We start from the raw sequence: 18,432 nt of genomic DNA on the forward strand, positions 1-18,432 counted from the left end.
CCAATTGCTTGAATGGAGCCAAGTCACCCAGCAAACCCTAGACAAGTTGTCACTGCCCTGTCACAGTTCAAGGGCCATTCCAGCCGAAGGATTGCTCATAGGCTTTCTTCGCAGCATCAAGCTCAATCCTTTAAGGATAAAGGGCCCAGAAGAGGAAACAGACTGGCCAGACATTAGTATTGGCTAGTTGAGGAGTATTATTATTATTATTTATTTTATTTATATCCCTCCTATCTAGTCGCGGTGGACTACTCTAGGCGGCCAACAGCAGAGATAAAATACAATAACATAAAACAACATAATTACAACAACAATTAAAAGTAGGGAAACAATAAAGGAGAGAAGAAAATCAAAAGCTATCTGGTGAGAAGGCCTGCCTGAGTAGTTGAGATATCCTCATCAGTTCTACCATAGAACTATATCCTCCTTCTTTCCTGGCCCAGAATGACCTTTTCTGCCACCATACTACTAATATCCTATGGTCCGAGGTGGCAAGACCACTGGCCAGTTTAATGGCCTGCCTATGTTTTCATTGGTACCTGCACCATATACTCATTGATCTCAAGCTTCATGCTTGATTTCACCAGGTCTGAAATGTTCATATCCAACCATAGCTTCCAGATCACTTGAATCCAGATGTTCCCAAGCTGCCTTGGCTCTAAAGACATCAAAACTGATGAAATAGTATGTCAACCTTCTGCACACAACCTCTTAAGTCACAGAGAAAAAGGCATCATGCTGACTGCTCATGGTCGACATTGAAATCACCTCCAAGGAGGGAACACCATAATCTTTCCTTCCCATATTGACCACTCCACTTCGGTGTTGATAGAGGAACGCACTTCACCATACTGTCTGCTCCACATCCCAGTCAGCCTCCAGATCCCGTTTCCACTTTCCAAGCACCTTAAACCTGCCTCCCATCAGGAAAGAAATCTAGATACACACTAGTTTCGACTATATTGGTTTCAGCAACTCCTGACCAACAAGATATCTTGTCCTCTTCATCAGAATCAAAGTCTCTAATGCCACAGCCAACTGCACATAAGGTAAGGAGAGAACCTACATCTGCTTCTCCACCATACAAATGTTCTTCAGACTGAAGGTCTCTAAAACAATTCCCAGTTCCAAACAAAATCTCTACCTTCTTGCCTGAACCGCCCAAATCACCAAGCACTAAGCATTGACAACATACCCCTGAAACAGAAAAATCATGGCAGACTTCAAAAAAGTATTTTAACCATGCACTTAGCTTACAATCTTCATCCAGGTCCAAGTGTCACTCACCTGTACAAGAAGAAAAAGCCTCTATTACTATCAGCTCCATCAATTTCAACCATTCTGACGCAAAACTCTCCATTGACTTTCCTTCCATGTTGAGGACACTAACTCCCAATCCCCTCCAAGGACTTTAGTTCCTACTCTGACCTGTCTTGCATATGGCTAAATCACTGCAGCTCACTGTCTGCACCCTGCTCAGACCTACTATGTGACCGGATCAACAAGAACGTTACCCTTCTGGTTCATATCAGCATTCATGCTTTTCTTCTGGACCTTGTAAAGGAATCATGGCAGAAGCCATTTACCCTGCTCCTAAAATTGAGGTGCATGGAGAATCTTTATAAGATTCATGATAAAGAAGCTACTTTCCTTCTTGGATATCTCCAGCTAAACTCCATTATAGTTTAAGCTACCCAGATAAGATCTAGAGGGCATCATAACACAGCACCTAACAATAGAGAGGGACGAAAAATAGATATAATCGGAAGAAGAAACTACTCCACAACCGCCCTTGGAATAAGAATCAGAAACTACCAAGAAGCAATAGCGCCCTACCCCTCCTTAACAGTCTGCCAGAGGATAAGAAAGTATAAATTTTGAAATTCCAGCAACAGGTCATGGCCCTGGTAACTCAAGAGATGCTTGCCACCCATCATCCTATTGACTATGCCACAAAGAAAATGGCAGCCTCAGTAACACTCAGATTATATCCCTCGCTCAGATCATCAAATATTTCAGACAAATTGAGATCATTCATTGAGGACTTACCATTTGGCTGCGAGAGCCTGTTTAGTATTAAGACTGACAACTTCATGGCAATATTTACAGGAAAGAAATACTGCTAAACATACAGGGTTTTCTTCACAACCCCACAAACCATCCTTACTGGAGACATCCCTGCCTTTCAGCTTCCAGCAGGTACTCCTCATATAGACCAAAACCACATCCCTCAATCTCTTCTCAATACTTTAGGCAGCCTGCCACAAAATCCAAAGATAATTCCATCAACACTTCAAAATGCTTCAACAAGGAGTCCGAACAGCAACTTTTACTTTCCACCATTTGAGATCCACAACCCCACAATTCTCCAGCATCTCACCACCATTTGACTACATCAACACCTGTTGCACTATCAAGAGGGTGGCAGGGTTTTGTTGCAGCAAGAATTGCTAGGGTTTTAGGCAAGCTCCTGAAACTGACCAGGACCCCTTGGTTCTGGCCTCCCCAAACTGGGGTGGCGGCGGGTGGGGGAAGGATGGCCCACTAGGAGAAGTGGCATCTGAAGCAGCAGAGATGACAAAAGGGTGGAATGGGACCAGTAAAGACTAGTTCCCCCTTCCAAAGTCACATCTGAGTGCACAGACTGAGGAGGAAACCATCTTGACAAAGAGCTGGAAACATCCCAAGCAGAGAGTGAGAGGGTGCAAAAGGATCACAGAATCATAGAAAAGTGAAGTTGGAAGGGACCTACAAGGACATCAAGTACAGCCCTCTGCTCAATGCAGGAAAACAATCAAAGCATATCTGCTAGGTGATTATCTAAGTTTTTCTTGAATGCCTCCAGTGTTGGAGCACTCACCAGCTCCCGAGGTAACTGGCTCCACTATTGTACTGCTCTAACAGTTAGAAAGTTTTTCCTGATATTCAACCAAAATCTGGCTTCCTTTAACTTGAGCCCATTGTTGGATGTCCTGCACTCTGGGATAATCAAGAACAGATCTTGCCCCTCCTCTGTATGATGTTGAAACTATCTCAACCAGAGACTCTGAGTAAGTTAAAATATCTGTTTATGTAAGGAAAATCTACATGGACCCAAATAACTACACAGAAAAGAGATAAAGAGTCAGCAAAAAATCTTATGGTAAAAGTGAGCCTCCCCTTCCCCCCCCCCCAGCTTGGATCTGGAGAAAAGGGGGAAAGGAGAGAAAGGGAGAAGGGGAGAAAATTACCTTGTCATGAAAGTAGAGCAATCTAAAATAAAAGCCTTGCTCCCATGACTATCTGAAATATTTGATAATGATATCAAATCCTATTTACTTCAAAGCATTGCTGATTCTTTACATTTTTATTGTTATGACTTAGTGACTGTGAGAACTTTCTACCCAGAGGGAAGCTCCACCCCCCTCTTGTATTGGACATGTAATTAAGACTGAAAAAGGGAAAACATCTGCTGACAGAAGTCTTAAACAGCACTCCTTAAAGAAAAAGAAAGCAGCTGCTGACAGAAGCCTTAAACAGCATCCTTTATTTAGGGATGTATCTCACTCTCTGGAATTTTACCCTCTCCCTATCAATACCTACCCTCATAACCCAAAATTCCCTTCCCCATAATCCTACCCCCATTGAAAAGATTAAAAAATCAGAAATGAAACACCTGGTGCACCATCAGTAACAACAGTTTGGGAGGCGGGGCTTTGTTGCGGTGCTGCCAGCAACTCCAGAGAGGAGCTCTCTCTGGAAAAGCTGGAACCCTCCGGTCCAGGATCCCCTTTTGAAATGGGGATCAAAGGAGAGTCTAGAAGAAGTCTCTCTGAAGCAGATGGTGAGCAGCAGAAGGAGAAGAAAGGGAGGCAGACCCGGACTTTTTTCTTCTGAAGAAATCACCGTGCACAGACCGGAGCGGGCGCCATTTTTTGGCACTGAGCCGCGAGGAACCCTTTACCGGGGGAGAGGAGAGCAATCAATATAAACTAAAAATATATAACAAGTAAGTAAGCCGAAGCCTCTGATTTATGAAACAGCCTCATTAAGCTGAAATAAGAATGAAAATATTTGGCGGAAAGAATAAATGCAGCGGCGGGTTTATCTTATCAGTCTGACTCAAAAGCGAAACTAAGCTTCTCCAAGTGAACTATTAAAACGCCAGGCTGATTCTAAAGCCGAGAGTCTGAGATGGAAAAATAAATCTTATGTTTCTGGAGAAGAATCCCAGATAGCAACACTGTCTGACTGGATTTAAGAGACTTCGGTGGATGCAGTGTGGTTGAGATACGCTACTCTTTGCCTTCTCTGGACTTTGTGAACTATAAATAATAGAATCTGGTGGTTTTCGGGAGAAGGAGCTGACGTGGCCAACTGGACTAAGGAGCATTAAGGGGTTAATGAAGATCACAAGACGAGCTCCAAGGACAATCTACTGGACAGTTTGAGACTCTGTGACTGTTGCTTTGTTTGTGACCACGTGTGAGTCTAATAATAGAAGCTTGCTGAACTCAGGAGAAGAAGAAATAACTGCGTCACGGTTCTAATTGATATTGTATTTGCTGGGCTAAAAGTTGATTTTTATACTACAATATTTGGACAAAGATTGGAGGGAGATCTAAGGGGAGGTTTATGATGAGGGGTTTGAACTGTTGATTATTGTGGTATTTATACAAACCCCAAAGCCTGAGATGGACCCCAAAAATTCAAAAGAACAAATGGAGACTTGGTCTGTTCAATCCCAAAGTTCTGGAATAGTGGTGCAAGAAATAGAAAAGGAATGGCAGATTAATATACAAAGGCTAATTTTAACAGGGTTTCAGCAAGTGAATGCAGGTCTTAGCAAAATAGAAAATTTGATGAAAGGGACGAAAGAGGGGACAGTAGATGCCAAACAAAACTTAAATGAAGTTGTACAGACTTTAGAATCGTCTGTATTAGACATGACACCAGGTAATATGAATGCAGTAGAGAGTTATCCAGTGACCCATGCAGCTTCCAAAATTAAAAAGCATTATGACAAAAATCTTAAGGAGGCAGAGATACTGAAACCAGATAATTTTATGGTGAAAATATGGGAAGTGAAAAAAATGGATATTCTGTCAGATGGGCTGAAAGATTGTTCAATTCAAAAAGAAACGGAACGATGGGATGTATTGTATAAATGGCAGCAGCTACCAGACAATGTTGGAATAACATAGAATAAAATTAAAATTAAATGATAAGATAAAAGCAGGAGGGTAATCAAACTGTGAAAAAGCAAAAAGTTGATATGTATTAGTAATATGAATTGATTGGATGATGCTATACTTTATGCTCTCCTATCCCCCAAAACCATTTTTCCTTTTCTATCCCCTCTTTCTTTCTGTACCCTCTATCCTTGTTTCTAAATAAAATAAAATTAAAAAAAAAAAAAGTAACAACAGTTTGGCTTGACCATAGTCCAGCAGGACTATGCCATAGAGATCTAACAAGGTACTTCAGAACTACATTGCTATTTCAAGTTCTTCAAAAAGAAATAGCAACCCTTCTCTAGAAGGATGCCATACAGAATCCCTCCTGAGTCTCAGGCCAATGGCTTCTATTCCTTTTGCTTTACTGTCCACAAAAAGGATGGATGTCTGAAGCCTATCTTAGACTTAAGGGACTCATGCATAGGTACCAAGAAATTCAGAATGGTGACATTGTAGACAATCTTGCCACTTCTCAAAAAGAAAGAATGGTTTGCTCAGATAGGCCTAAGGATGCTTACTTCCATATCCCCATCCATTCAGACCACTGGCATTTTCTGCACTTCTACATGCATGATGATATCTATGAATTTAAAGCACTTCCTTTTAGCCTCTCATTACCACAAGTTACAGCATATCTCAAGCTTTGTGGTATCATCCTGTTTCCATGCATAGATGACTGGCTGATTGTAATGGATTCAGAGCAAGGTAGAAAAACATGTGCCTTCAATCTATGACTTTTGTCAGATCTCAGCCTCTATGTCAACTTTTAAAAGTCACATTTGACACCAAACCATTCAATATGTAGGAGCTGCACTGAATTCCTGGTGAGGAAGAGCTTACCTGCCAGAAAACAAGATGGACTAGCTCCTCAAGCTGACAAACAAGCCAAATCCATTAATTACAGCACACACGACCCAAAAACTTCTGGGACTCATAACATTGACAATGTCAGTAATTCCTCATGTTGGCTTGAAAATGCATTTACTTCAGGCCTGGTATCTGATCTCCTTCAGCATCCTAACACAAAGCAACAAGAAGAGATTTTGGATCACCAAGGAGCTTACAGAGCAACTTCTGTGGTGGACAAACATGTCCAATCTATTGCCCAAAAGGCCATTCAAGTAACTATGTACAAGCCACAATGAGTGAGTCTTACAGGCTGGGGGAGCATGCTGCCTGGGCCAACAGAGTCATCCTCACTGATCTGAAACAGAAAGTTTGGTTGCACATAAATATATTGGAGATCCTAGCTGTCACAAAAGCCTTCCAAGTGTTCAAAATCCAGAGCACTTTTCTGCAGACATGACATTTCTTAGGGGAATTCAAGTGAGAGACAATTTGCAAGGCAGCAACCTGGCTGCAGGCTTCAGTGTTCATCAAACATTATAGATTGGATAGTGTTGTATTCAACAGAGCATTGATCTCCTCTGTATTGGTGTGACATTCCACCAGCTGGTAAGTGAGCTTGGAAGTCACTCATATGTGTGACTTCACAGGACCATGAAGAAGGATAGGTTGCTTACCTGCAGCTGTAGTTCTTTGAGTGGTCATTCATGAATTCACACAACCCACCTGCCCTCCTCTCAGTCTGCCATGCAACTCCTGTTGTTTCTGGATCAGTGATGGACTGCGGGGGACAGAGAGCTGCCCACAGGGTGGAGAGCACACATGGTGAGCAGGGTATGGCATAACACTTTTTTCAAGCTCCAGAAGATTCTGAGGAAATATATGCAGGCACAGAACAAACCTGTATGTTGAAACTCACAGATGACTACTCAAAGAGCTACAGTTACAGGTCAGCAGCCTGCCAAAATGTGTATACGGCAGATTGAAAATGTAATTAAATGTTCCACAGTAATTTCTGCATTACTCAAAGATATTTGAATTACAGATTGGCTACAATCCAATTACTTATGTATGTTGGCCTAAACAAGCTCCTTAACTAGCAGCATATTGCCCCTGGCTAAGGAGTCCCTTCTATTCCTTGTTACACTCCAGTAGTGTGAATTGGTACACAATAAGAATGCAAATGGTGAGCCCTTAATTAGCAGCAATTGCACTTATGCTAGTATACAGTATGTAAGCAATAGGATTCTGGCTGTTATTTATTTGTATTCTTCTGTTAAAATGATAAAACACTGTACAAAGTTTACAATTTTTAAAATGAATATTATGTTTAGTTTAGCAGTCTTCTTTTGAGCACATTCTGTTTTACTCCATCAGCATTCTCAGCTGTATTCTTGATATATCTATTATGTTCAGAAATGTCAAATTACAAGGAACTGAGCTCCGTATTTTCTGAAATGTTACATGTCTGATAGAATTGCAGTTGCCTGAATAATGATATTCTTCCAGAAATGTATAAACGAAAAGAGTTTGGAATGATAATAATTTTTTATTAGGACAACTTGAAATTCGTGTTAACCCAGAACAGTGGGAAGGTTATAAGCCTGAAACGGATGAAAGTAAAAACAGAGATGAAAGTGTAAACATTCCTTGGGACACCAAGCTGACCATGTTTCAGAAACTGATTGTGGTGAAGTGCTTTATGGAAGAAAAGGTACGCTTTTTATTGACATGTTCATTTACTAAACCAAATAATCTCGTTGGGAATGTGAAGGTAGAGGTAACCTGTGTAATTCCTTACAACATGAAAAAGGAGAGGCAATAGTGCCTTCCCTTTCCAACTTCTATGTATATGACTCTGACTGGGATTATACTTTGTAGAACATGCAAGGTAAAATAGTGTCCTGCATGAGTTATAAGTACCCCACTAATAATAACCACCATCCTGAAATCATCTTCAACACTTAAGCCAAATAAGTAGGGGTTATAGTTAGACACCTGTTGTCAGCTTGAGCAGAAATAGAAACTGTTAATGACTTTCTTTAACTTGGTTCAGTCATAAATCAAAAGAGCCAAGAAAGTGGAAAAATGGCTGTTGTGAGTTTTTCGGGCTCTTTGGCCATGTTCTGTTAGAGCATGGACTGAGTTCCTACTCCAGTCCTCTGAAGACTGGTGAAATGTCAGGAAGAACAACCTTCAGAACACGGCCAAAGAGCCCGAAAAACCCACAACAACCATTAGATCTGGGCCGTGAAAGCCTTCGAGAATACAAAGTGGAAAAAGATTAAGACGGAAGAACTGTTATAAGAAAAGTGTCTTAAGTGTTAAGAATATGTTGCTGGAGACCAAGACCAAGATTGAATTTGAATTTGAATTTAATTTATTGTCATTGTACTTCCATACAACGACATTAAGTGCAATTTCCAGTACACATAATAATAAAACACACAAGAACATAGCATCCGTAACATGAAAACATAGCACATTACACATGAAACAGAACACTCTCATGCACATCCACATCCTTCCCATTCAATTTCCCATTTCACAACACAAAACGAGTGAAGACATGATTCAATTTCTCAGCCAATGAAGCTTTCCCCTCAGCAGAAATGACGTTATTTGATTTATAGTTATTTGCCAAAACCCCTGCCACACTTGCCTCACATTGTTATTGTGAAACTGCTCTTCAATTTTCCTCGTATAGTCTCTTAGCCTGCCCCTGTTCAGCCTGGCTCTTGCAGCACTATATCTTTCCCCATCACCACCCCTGAAGGCATTGTTCCTTCCATGCAAAAGGCACTGGATTTCCTTAGTCATTCAGGGCTTCTGACTGGGATAGATCCATATGTCTTTATCCACAGTAACAGTATCTATGCAATATTTAATATAGCATAGAACAACTGTGGTGTACTCCTCCAGGTCTGAATGATAGAAACTGTCCCAATTTGTTTTCTCAAAACAGTCCTGAAGTTGCTGTGAGGCATCTTTAGGCCAAGATTTCACTGTCTTTATTATAGGCAAAGTGTTTCTGCTAAGAAAAATGTATACAGTATTGGCACCAAAAACAGTGATGTATGATCTGAATTCCTAAGTGTGGTAATTGTATAGCCCTATAAAAGGTAAAGGTACCCCTTGACATTTTTAGTCCAGTTGTGTCCAACTCTAGGGGGTGGTGCTCATCCCGTTTTCAAGCCGTAGAGCCAGCGCTTGTCCAAAGACAGTTTCCGTTGTGGAAACGTGACTAGGGAACGCCGTTTTACCTTCCCACTGAGGTGGTACCTATTTATCTACTCGCATTTGCATGCTTTCGAACTGCTAGGTTGGCAAGGAGCTGGGACAAAGCGATGGGAGCTCACGCCGTCGTGTGGATTCGATCTTATGACTGCTGGTCTTCTGACCCTGCAGCACAGGCTTCTGTGGTTTAGCCCTCAGCGCCACCACGTCCCATGTATAGCCCTATAGCCATGCTTCATGTTGGTATATACTTTGTCCAGCATATTCACTCCTTTGGTAACACATTTAACATGCTGGTAAAACTTAGGTAATACAGTCCCCTATCATAATGAATGCAGCGTCAGGATTCCTATTCTTCTAATTGTCCACCATATTATACAAGAGTCTCTAAGCTGCACTGGTATTAGCATCAGGTGGAATATAGACTGCAGTAATCAAGATCACATTAAACTCTTGTGGAAGGTATATTAGTCTACATGTAACAGCCATATACTCCAAATCTGGTATCCCTGCCCCTGTCTTTTTTGGTGAAACCAGGTTTCTGGTTTTTGCCCATACTATGGTATTTGCAGTTGCTACATGCAGATGTGAAAGCTAGACAATAAAGAAAGTTGACATGGAATAACTGGCTTATTCAAAATTTGGTGCTGGAAGAGAGCTTTATGGCTTCCATGGTCTTCCAGAAACACAAATAAGTAACTGTTTAAACAAATCAAGGCTAAATTCCAGCTAGAGACTAAATGAGGTCTATTGTGTTGTGGACATACCATGAGAAGACAAGATTCAGTGGAAAAAACAGTAATGCTAGGAAATTCTCTGTTCTGAAGATTTGCATGTGTATGATAACTAAGGTTATAGAATCTGGTACATATTTGCCTGAAAGTAAGTCCCATGGAACCCAGTGGGATTTAGTTCCAACTAAACATGGAGAGAGTTAGCGTGTTACCCAAGCCACATATCAAAAGTGTATTCTTCACTGTTTTGTTTTATTTAATTCATATAACAGAGTAAAGGACAGTTGATGTATTTAGCAGACCAGAGTCTGCAACTTTCCACAAAGATATAGCCGAAATATTATAGTAGTTGTGTTGTAAAGTAAGTGAAATTATTGTTCATACTAGAACATATTTATTTTGCACTTGTAAATTGTCTGTGTTATTATTTATAGATTGTTGCTGCACTCACTGAATTTGTAATTGAAAACCTTGGAAAACAATTCATTGAGAATCCTCCAGTTGATCTTGCAACTCTTTATCAAGATATGTCTCCTTCCACACCATTAGTGTTCATCTTGAGTACAGGCTCTGACCCCATGGGAGCTTTTCAAAGATTTGCAAGAGAGAGTGGATATTCAGAACGGTATGAATTATATCTTTTCATTCTATATACACTATACTTCAGGTCTATGAAGGCTTCCACTGCTGCCATGAGTAAGGGGATGTTTCTAGGTGAGGTGTACCTGTGTGCCCACACACACAACATCCATTCAGCCTGATACACATTCAGGAAAACAGGTTAATTATTTTCTCTTAAATACTCTGTCAGGTCAGAAGACATGTATTATGCTGGATACAGGAATTTTTTATGCCATGGATATAGTTATGACCCTGCCATTTAACAATCACCTATGGTGGATCACCTGAATTTATGTAGCATTCTAAACCTGCACATTTTGTGGTATAACAGCCCAAACATAGCCATGTAAAGAGACTCACCAGGTACTTGACATTCCTCCTGCTTTTGCTATCTGCCTGGGCCTGGCAACAAGACAAGTTACCCAATATATAGTTGGGTATACTTGGCTTTCTTTACTCATACATTACTCAAAAGTGACAAAGCATCTGTAGATAAAGGATGATCTCTCTTTTGCAAGTGAAGACATTTATTTTTGTTTTTTTAGCAAGTGTTTTTTTTTCTTTTCTTTCCTGCCTTGATTGGTTGATTTTGTGCCTGGAAGCAAAATAAACAAATTTGCTTTGTAGTGTTGCTAGATCTCGTGCTTTGCAAAGACTGCAATTTCAGAAATAGCCTTGATTTTACCTTAGTCCTAGACTTCAACTTTTTTGGCACTATAACTTCCAGATTGCACAGGGCAATTACATGAGATCTGCTATAGAATCATGCTCTTTGAAATGAAAATGTCAGCAATATTTGAATAGAATTTCACTTGACAATGAAAAGTTACATCTCTAGCCTGAGGGATTTTCCACTGGAAAATTTCAAAGGTCTGCAGCTGTTCCTATCAGTGGGGATAATAGGCTACATAAATATCTCTTATTACTCATTTATAAAAATTACAGGAAATGTAAGCTTTGGAATGTGCTTGGTAGGTAAATAAAAAGAGCAGATTTTCAGAAGGAAGTAGCCCAGACCCACAGTGGGTAGCAACATGTTTTCCAATAGTTCTGTTGTCAGCTGAATACGTTTGAACTGAAGCCAAAGTTATCCTACTTGATACACAACTGCTGTCAGATCAAGGGCCAGTTCACACATATGTATGATTGATCAGCTGGGTAAATGAACCACTGTCAATTAATCAATACAAACAGGAGTTTCAACGCAACATGTAATGAGAACTCAATCATCTTGTATGAAGAATGATCTGTACAGAGTGGGGTTTGGTACCTACTGTTTGGTACCTGCTGCTATTACTTTCCATTCTGAATCAGAAGTGCCATCAACATGCCAAACATAAGGTTATGTTACATAAATTTATGTATGAACTAGGAGATTGGGGAATAGTTGACATTATTTGCTGCTCCACAAGGAATGAGTTTCTCAAAACAGAAAATAGCTATTTAAAAATTCTTGTCCAACTTCATCCAAATCTGGTGCATACCATCTACAATCACTTTGCCAAAAAGTTAGAAATTTTTGTTTGGGCTGTTTGGATAGTTTTTTGAAATATTCTTTTGACTGGTTACTTAATATCAGAAATGCAGTTCTTTGCACCTCTAATACCACTCTAGACATTTAGAATCCAAGGTGCTTAAATTCTTCTTTTTGTTTCTCTCCTACCAGAAAATGTACATAATCATGGCATCATTGGTGCTGACATACGGGGACCCTGAGAGCAGGGACTTACTGGTGTACCCATCTCCCCTCCACCTATTTAACCCTACACACGTGTAGGCAAATGCTTAAAGGGACCTATTTACCAGTCACTTGTCTCCTACAGTTATCACTAACATGTTATTGCTTTACTGTTCTACAAGAACTGAGTACCAATGGTTAAAGAAAGAGTAAAATGCTTAAATAATGTATACAAAATACATGTAATATGAATGCTAACAAGACACACTTGAATTTTCAGAGTGCAATCAATTTCATTAGGACAAGGTCAGGGACCTATTGCAGAAAAAATGATTAAGGATGCAATGAAAACAGGAAATTGGGTGTTTCTACAGAACTGTCATCTAGCTGTTTCATGGATGTTACCTATGGAAGAACTTCTAAAAACTTTTACAGAGCCAAGTATGTATATTTTTTTTTCTTTCTCAGACATGCTACAGTTCAAAAACTCTGAGCCACTTCAGACTTCAATTTAAAAGGGCTAGCAGGATTTTTTTTAATTAAAAAGTCCTCATCAAACCAAAGTTTGTACATTCTGAATATTTTGCTGTTATTGAATAATAAAACAATTAGCATCTTCATAGATTTTTAGCATTTTAAAAGCTGCTTTGCGTGAATTACCCCAAGTATCCTTGCAGCATCACTTTAAAGTGATTCATCATTATTATCCTCCTACTGCAGGTGAATAGTCAAGGTAAAAGAGGTTTACCTAGTTTCTCTAATGACAGGAGGCAAATATGGGTGAAAGACTTTATACACATGATGGGAAAGCCATCTACAACTATGTTTGCTCATTCACATATCACACAGGAAATGGAGTCTGTTATTTACGTATAAAACAAATAGGGGTAGAGCAAAGAAATAACCCTCAACCCCAGTCTTATTTCATGTGCAGTGTTATTTTTCCATTCTACTACACTATGGCTGAAATCCTGTTGCTTAACATAGGCTGCAATAGAGTTGGGCCTATTAAATCAGTGAAGATTTGGTGAGATAACTTCTCTATAAGTTTAATTGATGCAAATGGGCCTAAATTTAGTTGCAGCTCACCACACTAAAGTAAGCCACAACTAGAGTTGGCCCATTTGAATCAGTGGAACTTACAGAGGAGCAGATTCACCTAATCCCGACTGATTCAGTGGGCCTACTCTAATGTGACTTGCTATACAAAGCAACAGGTTTCCAGGCCATTGTCAAGGGGCAAATATGTATTACATCTGGTTTAGCCTTTTTGTACTGCACAGTGTCTTGGTGCTTTCATTGAATAAATTTCTCTTTTCAGCAGAACTACCGTATAAAACGTTTGTCTCTTCCATAATAGCCCAAACTTATGTTGCTATGTCTACTCCTGTGCCACTTTTCAAATACAGTACATATATGCTGTCCTTTAATATGTCTGTTTCATCACTCTTTCAGTTTTTACCTCCCATGTATTAGAAGGCATTCAGCAGAACCCATTGAAATCAGTTGAAGTCAGTGGGACTGCCAATTGATCAATATTGATCATAAGAATTTAAACATTAAAATTGCTTTTGGAAACAACATACAGGTTCATTTCAATTATAAAATGTAACAAACTTTGCACAGTCGTGTGACAATGAAATTCTGTTTTTCAGATGTCTCTATTCATGAAAGCTTTCGACTCTATTTGAGCTCCATGCCATCTAATACTTTCCCTGTCACTGTCCTTCAGAATTCTGTCAAGGTAGTAATTTTTGTAAATATAAACAAAATGTAAAATATGTTTTTATAATAAATTAGCATCTTCAACATTGTTGAGTTGAGCTGCATTCTGTTCAGAGAGACATCAGTTTCTTCATCTCCGGTAATAAAGAAACAGAGAATGCTAGGGGAAAAAATCTACAATCTTCATGTCACTAGGCAGATCAGCTTCAGTCCAGCTCTTTCCACTGATGATCAGTTTGTTTGCCAAGTGACAGGAGGAAGCCGTCCCGCCCGCCCCCCACCAGCAGCAATCAGCAACAGACAAACTCTATGGAGCTTGCGGTCTGAAGTATGATAGCGGATAAGACAATAGATAGAATGAGAGAAGACAAAAAGAAAAAAGGGTAATACGAAAAGAATTTACACAAATACAATTGTGTCTGTTTGTTTTGTTTCACTTAATGGTGAGGACTAAAAAGACTGAAGTAAGAGAAGTGACACAAGATGTGCTGAAAGAGTTCCAAGTCTAGAGCAGGAAGAGAGAACAAGGAGAGACTTATTTAGAGTGGTCTGGATTGCACTTAAAAGGTTCTTATCTTCAGTGGGATCCATTTCATCTCTCACTTGAGCAGTCCTTCCATTCATGCTGCAGATGTTTATTCCCCTGTGAGAAGGGTTCACACAAGTCTTTGGGTCACCACTTTACTTGTGTATAAGTCTGCCTGGTTTACTCATGAGTACGTTTATCCATATTAATTGCAAGTAAGGAGACAGAAGTGGGGCAAGCTTGCAGCAGTGGTATTGGCCCAAGGGGAGAATGTTGGGGTGAAAGTTGGAGAGATGAAGGGAGGTAACCCCCCTTTCCCCCACTGTTCTCCTCAGCCAGGGCTCTGCTGAGGCTGCAGTGCCTTGAGGGGGAGGAGCTCACGGAATCAACATACCATCCTTCCATGCCTTCTCTCATGACCATCATTTGATGGGTCACAGTGGCTTTCCTTTTTTCTTTCATTATTAAATAAAGCTAAGTGGCATGCATAAAATAAGTGGCAAAAGCAATGCATCAGCCCAGCATGGTATTAAAATTATGCTGTGTCAATTGAGGTAAGATTTTTTTAAAAGATAAAAATGAAGAAGATCTCTCTGTTCTCCCTTTTAATGTCACAACCCACCTATTCCATCATGGGGTTGTCACTTCTAATAATACTGATCACAGCTTCATTTGGGTGCAAACTAGCCATCTGCACAGGCTACACAATGGGATAATTAGGAACATGTGAAAAAAACAAAAGCCCCAGCATTGTGCCAGAAAGGAGCAGGATTGTTCCGTGTGGATGAATGCAGTTTTATTCAAACCAAAGCATTTCAACAGCAAGCCAAATACCCATCTGGTCAGGCCCTATATTAGAGTCTGAGAGCTGAAACACAAAGGATGTTACTGCCAAGGAAAAGCCATCTTCTTTTCTCCTTTTATTTTTTTCATTGTCCAGCACTTGCTGGTTCTTAATATTATTCCTCTAGCTTTGATACTTCGTGTATTGCTAGTGATGGAAAAACTAATCTCAGCAACATTCCCCAGATAATTTGTGCAGGTTACAAATACAGCAGTTCAGATTAAACTTCTCTGTTTATTAGATTTTGAACTATCTTCAGATTTAAATTTTCATTAACATAAGGTGGTCCAAGGGCTTTTTATCCAGTATTTTCTTCATTTCCTTTAACTTCTTTAAAGGTAGAGAGATTAACAAGCATAACTCTTACTCTCTGCTATCAAAACAGGGATGAAATTATACTTCAAAATAGTCCAACATTATCATGTAATAGGATGAATTGTAACATGATTAAATGTGGCATAGACAATGTAAGAGAGGAATTTTTCAATTATTTTTTCTACTAGCCCATTGAAGATTATATTTTTATTATGGTGTGAGGGTCCTCATACCCACCATGGGCAAGGGGACATCAAAAGAGCCTGCGAGATTGGTCATCACAACTTCTCTGCAGTAAACTCAGAACTTTATTCTAGAACTGGGTCTAACAGAGCAGTTGATTTCACTGTCTACTCTCCTTCCATAGTCTTGGCTTCTCGAGGTCCTTGTCTCCTCCAGTTGGGTGGTTAAATCTCACATCCTGCTACTTCAGTTCAAGTCCTCTGGGTAGTTCTACTCACTCCCAGTCTCCTGATGTCCTTGTTCCCTCTTGCTGTCTTAATTGGTACAAAGATCTTTTTCAAGCTATGGCAGTTTCTTAAATGGATGCTCATCTTTCCAGAGTGTCAGTTGGGTTGGAGATGGGGTCAGTGTAGGTAGGGTTGAGCCAGACACCGCCAGAGGTGGCCCAGTCTATCCCACTGTAGACTCAGTATCAGACCAGTCTAGAAGTCCTCAGGCCCAACCTCAATGGGTCCATCAGGTACTGGAATATGTGGAATGGTGCTCTGGGTGACATCAATATACCCATAAAAGGAGAGAACCTCTGGGCCCCAGTGACCCTCCAATTACTCTAGAACACCAGCTCGTATGTCTTCCCCCTTTTTTTCATCAGTAGCCTCTTTTAGCAGCTTTTTTTTCCATTTTATATTACCCTTTCCTTCTTTTCATAAGGTTCTTCCCCTTTCCTGCATTTAGGAACTCATCAGTTCTGTGCAGCCTTGGAAGCAGTGCTCACTGAGGACTAATCCCATCAAGTAGTACCCTTTCTGTTGAGCTTTTTATCTCATCCTCTACAGGTCACATTCTGTAGGAGATGAAAAGAAAATAAACTGGGTTTTTCCTTCCTTGCCTTGTTTTTCATGTGGCCAAACAAATCTGAGCAAGGACTCTTCTTTTTGTGGGTGATGGAGGAGAGTCTGCATTTCTCCATACAGCAGACAGATCTGCATAGCTGCTGATGCAAGAGATAGATTTACCTGTGCAGACACCACTTTTGACAACCTATCACCTGTTCTTTACAGATTCTGTCCACACATTCTGTTCTATGTAACAGTGATCCCAATCAATGATTGGTGTTCTTTCTTTCCATCTGCATTACTTACATCAATGGCTGTCAGCCTTTAATTTTTTTTTTCAAGTGGCTTGGACTTCAACTTCCAGAAGTCCTAGCCAACATGAACAGTGGTCATGGGTTGTGGGAGCTGAAGTTCAAAATATTTGGAGGAACAAAGGTTGATTATTGCCTTAGATAATCTAGTCATGCAATTCCGCAGCAAGCAGTGGTTTCTGCAGGGAAAAAAGTGTGTCCTTCCATGAACTGTGCTACCTCTGCTGATTTCAGTAATAGAAATCTGTGGCTAGAAATCTCTCTGCTCTATAAGGCAGTGTTCTATGCACAGACATCCAGGAGCTTAAAAACAACATTTTAAATTAAAAACTATAAAAGTCCTCTTCTACTTTATACATTCATACTATAATTACTATCCTTGCATATTTTACTTATTTTCCCTCTGTTGTGTAAATAGATTTTCCCCCAACGCCTTTCTGCTCCATATTTCCCTATTTTCATCATATATCTTTTAATTTCCATATGTTTCCTGGGGTAAACAATCCGTGTATTAACTCTGATAAATGCCCAGAGCTTTTCTCTGAGTAGAAAATGTAATTTGCATGGAGATAGCTATTAATTCATGCATTAACTTGACATCATAGTGAGGATTGAAAGACAAACCTATACAGCCCAGGCATATAGCTATGTAAATAAATTAATGCAACGGGGCATAGTTTCTGGGGGCCATTTCTTCATAGAGCCATAATGTTTTGCTAACACTGTATGAATATTATTATGGTTCTACAGGCAAATCTGTTGCTTTAAAATATAGTTCACTTGTGCAATAGCATAAAGGCAATCACTTAAGTTTTTCTCCCTTGCGGCAGGCTTTCCTTGACACAAATGGGTATGCTGTGGTTGTGAAATAGATCATGCCACCAATTGTGTGAAGGACAACAAACCAGAGGGAAGGGAAATGCTATGCAGTTTCCCATATGCATATATAAAACCTGAGTTGTATTTTGGCCTTAGCATTTAAGAATCAGTCTAGTAAGTGTGCTTGCAAGAGCTGAGCAAGGCTGTTAATGAGAAGGTATTTTAGAGGTCACTTATTTCTAGGATTGCTATGGGTCAGAGGTGATTTTATGGTATATAACAACTTGCAAGTGTTTAACAGAATATTTGTATATTTTTCTGTTATGTAGGTAACCAATGAACCTCCTAAAGGTCTAAGGGCAAACATCAGACGGGCATTCACTGAAATGACAGCTTCCTTTTTTGAAGAAAATATCTTGGGGAAAACATGGAGAAAAATAATTTTTGGCATTTGCTTTTTCCATGCAATAATCCAGGTGACAATCATTAGCAACCATTAGTTTCATATATGTTGCACTAATCAGAAAGCAGTTTATAACCA

The 18,432-nt window shown here is 39.8% G+C and overlaps 1 protein-coding gene across 1 annotated transcript in view; it reads left to right on the forward strand.

Annotated features, from left to right (window-relative positions):
* DNAH6 (dynein axonemal heavy chain 6) overlaps window positions 1–18,432 on the forward strand; it is a 218,245-nt gene that overhangs the window by 138,026 nt on the left and 61,787 nt on the right. Inside the window, exons 63-67 of the mRNA XM_072991952.2 lie at window positions 7,619–7,776; window positions 10,468–10,658; window positions 12,613–12,773; window positions 13,988–14,076; window positions 18,221–18,367. Coding sequence (XP_072848053.2) covers window positions 7,619–7,776; window positions 10,468–10,658; window positions 12,613–12,773; window positions 13,988–14,076; window positions 18,221–18,367 — 746 coding nt within the window. The remainder of the gene's footprint in view (window positions 1–7,618; window positions 7,777–10,467; window positions 10,659–12,612; window positions 12,774–13,987; window positions 14,077–18,220; window positions 18,368–18,432) is intronic.

This window comes from Pogona vitticeps, chromosome 2, assembly GCF_051106095.1.
Source record: "Pogona vitticeps strain Pit_001003342236 chromosome 2, PviZW2.1, whole genome shotgun sequence".
NCBI lineage: Eukaryota > Metazoa > Chordata > Lepidosauria > Squamata > Agamidae > Pogona > Pogona vitticeps.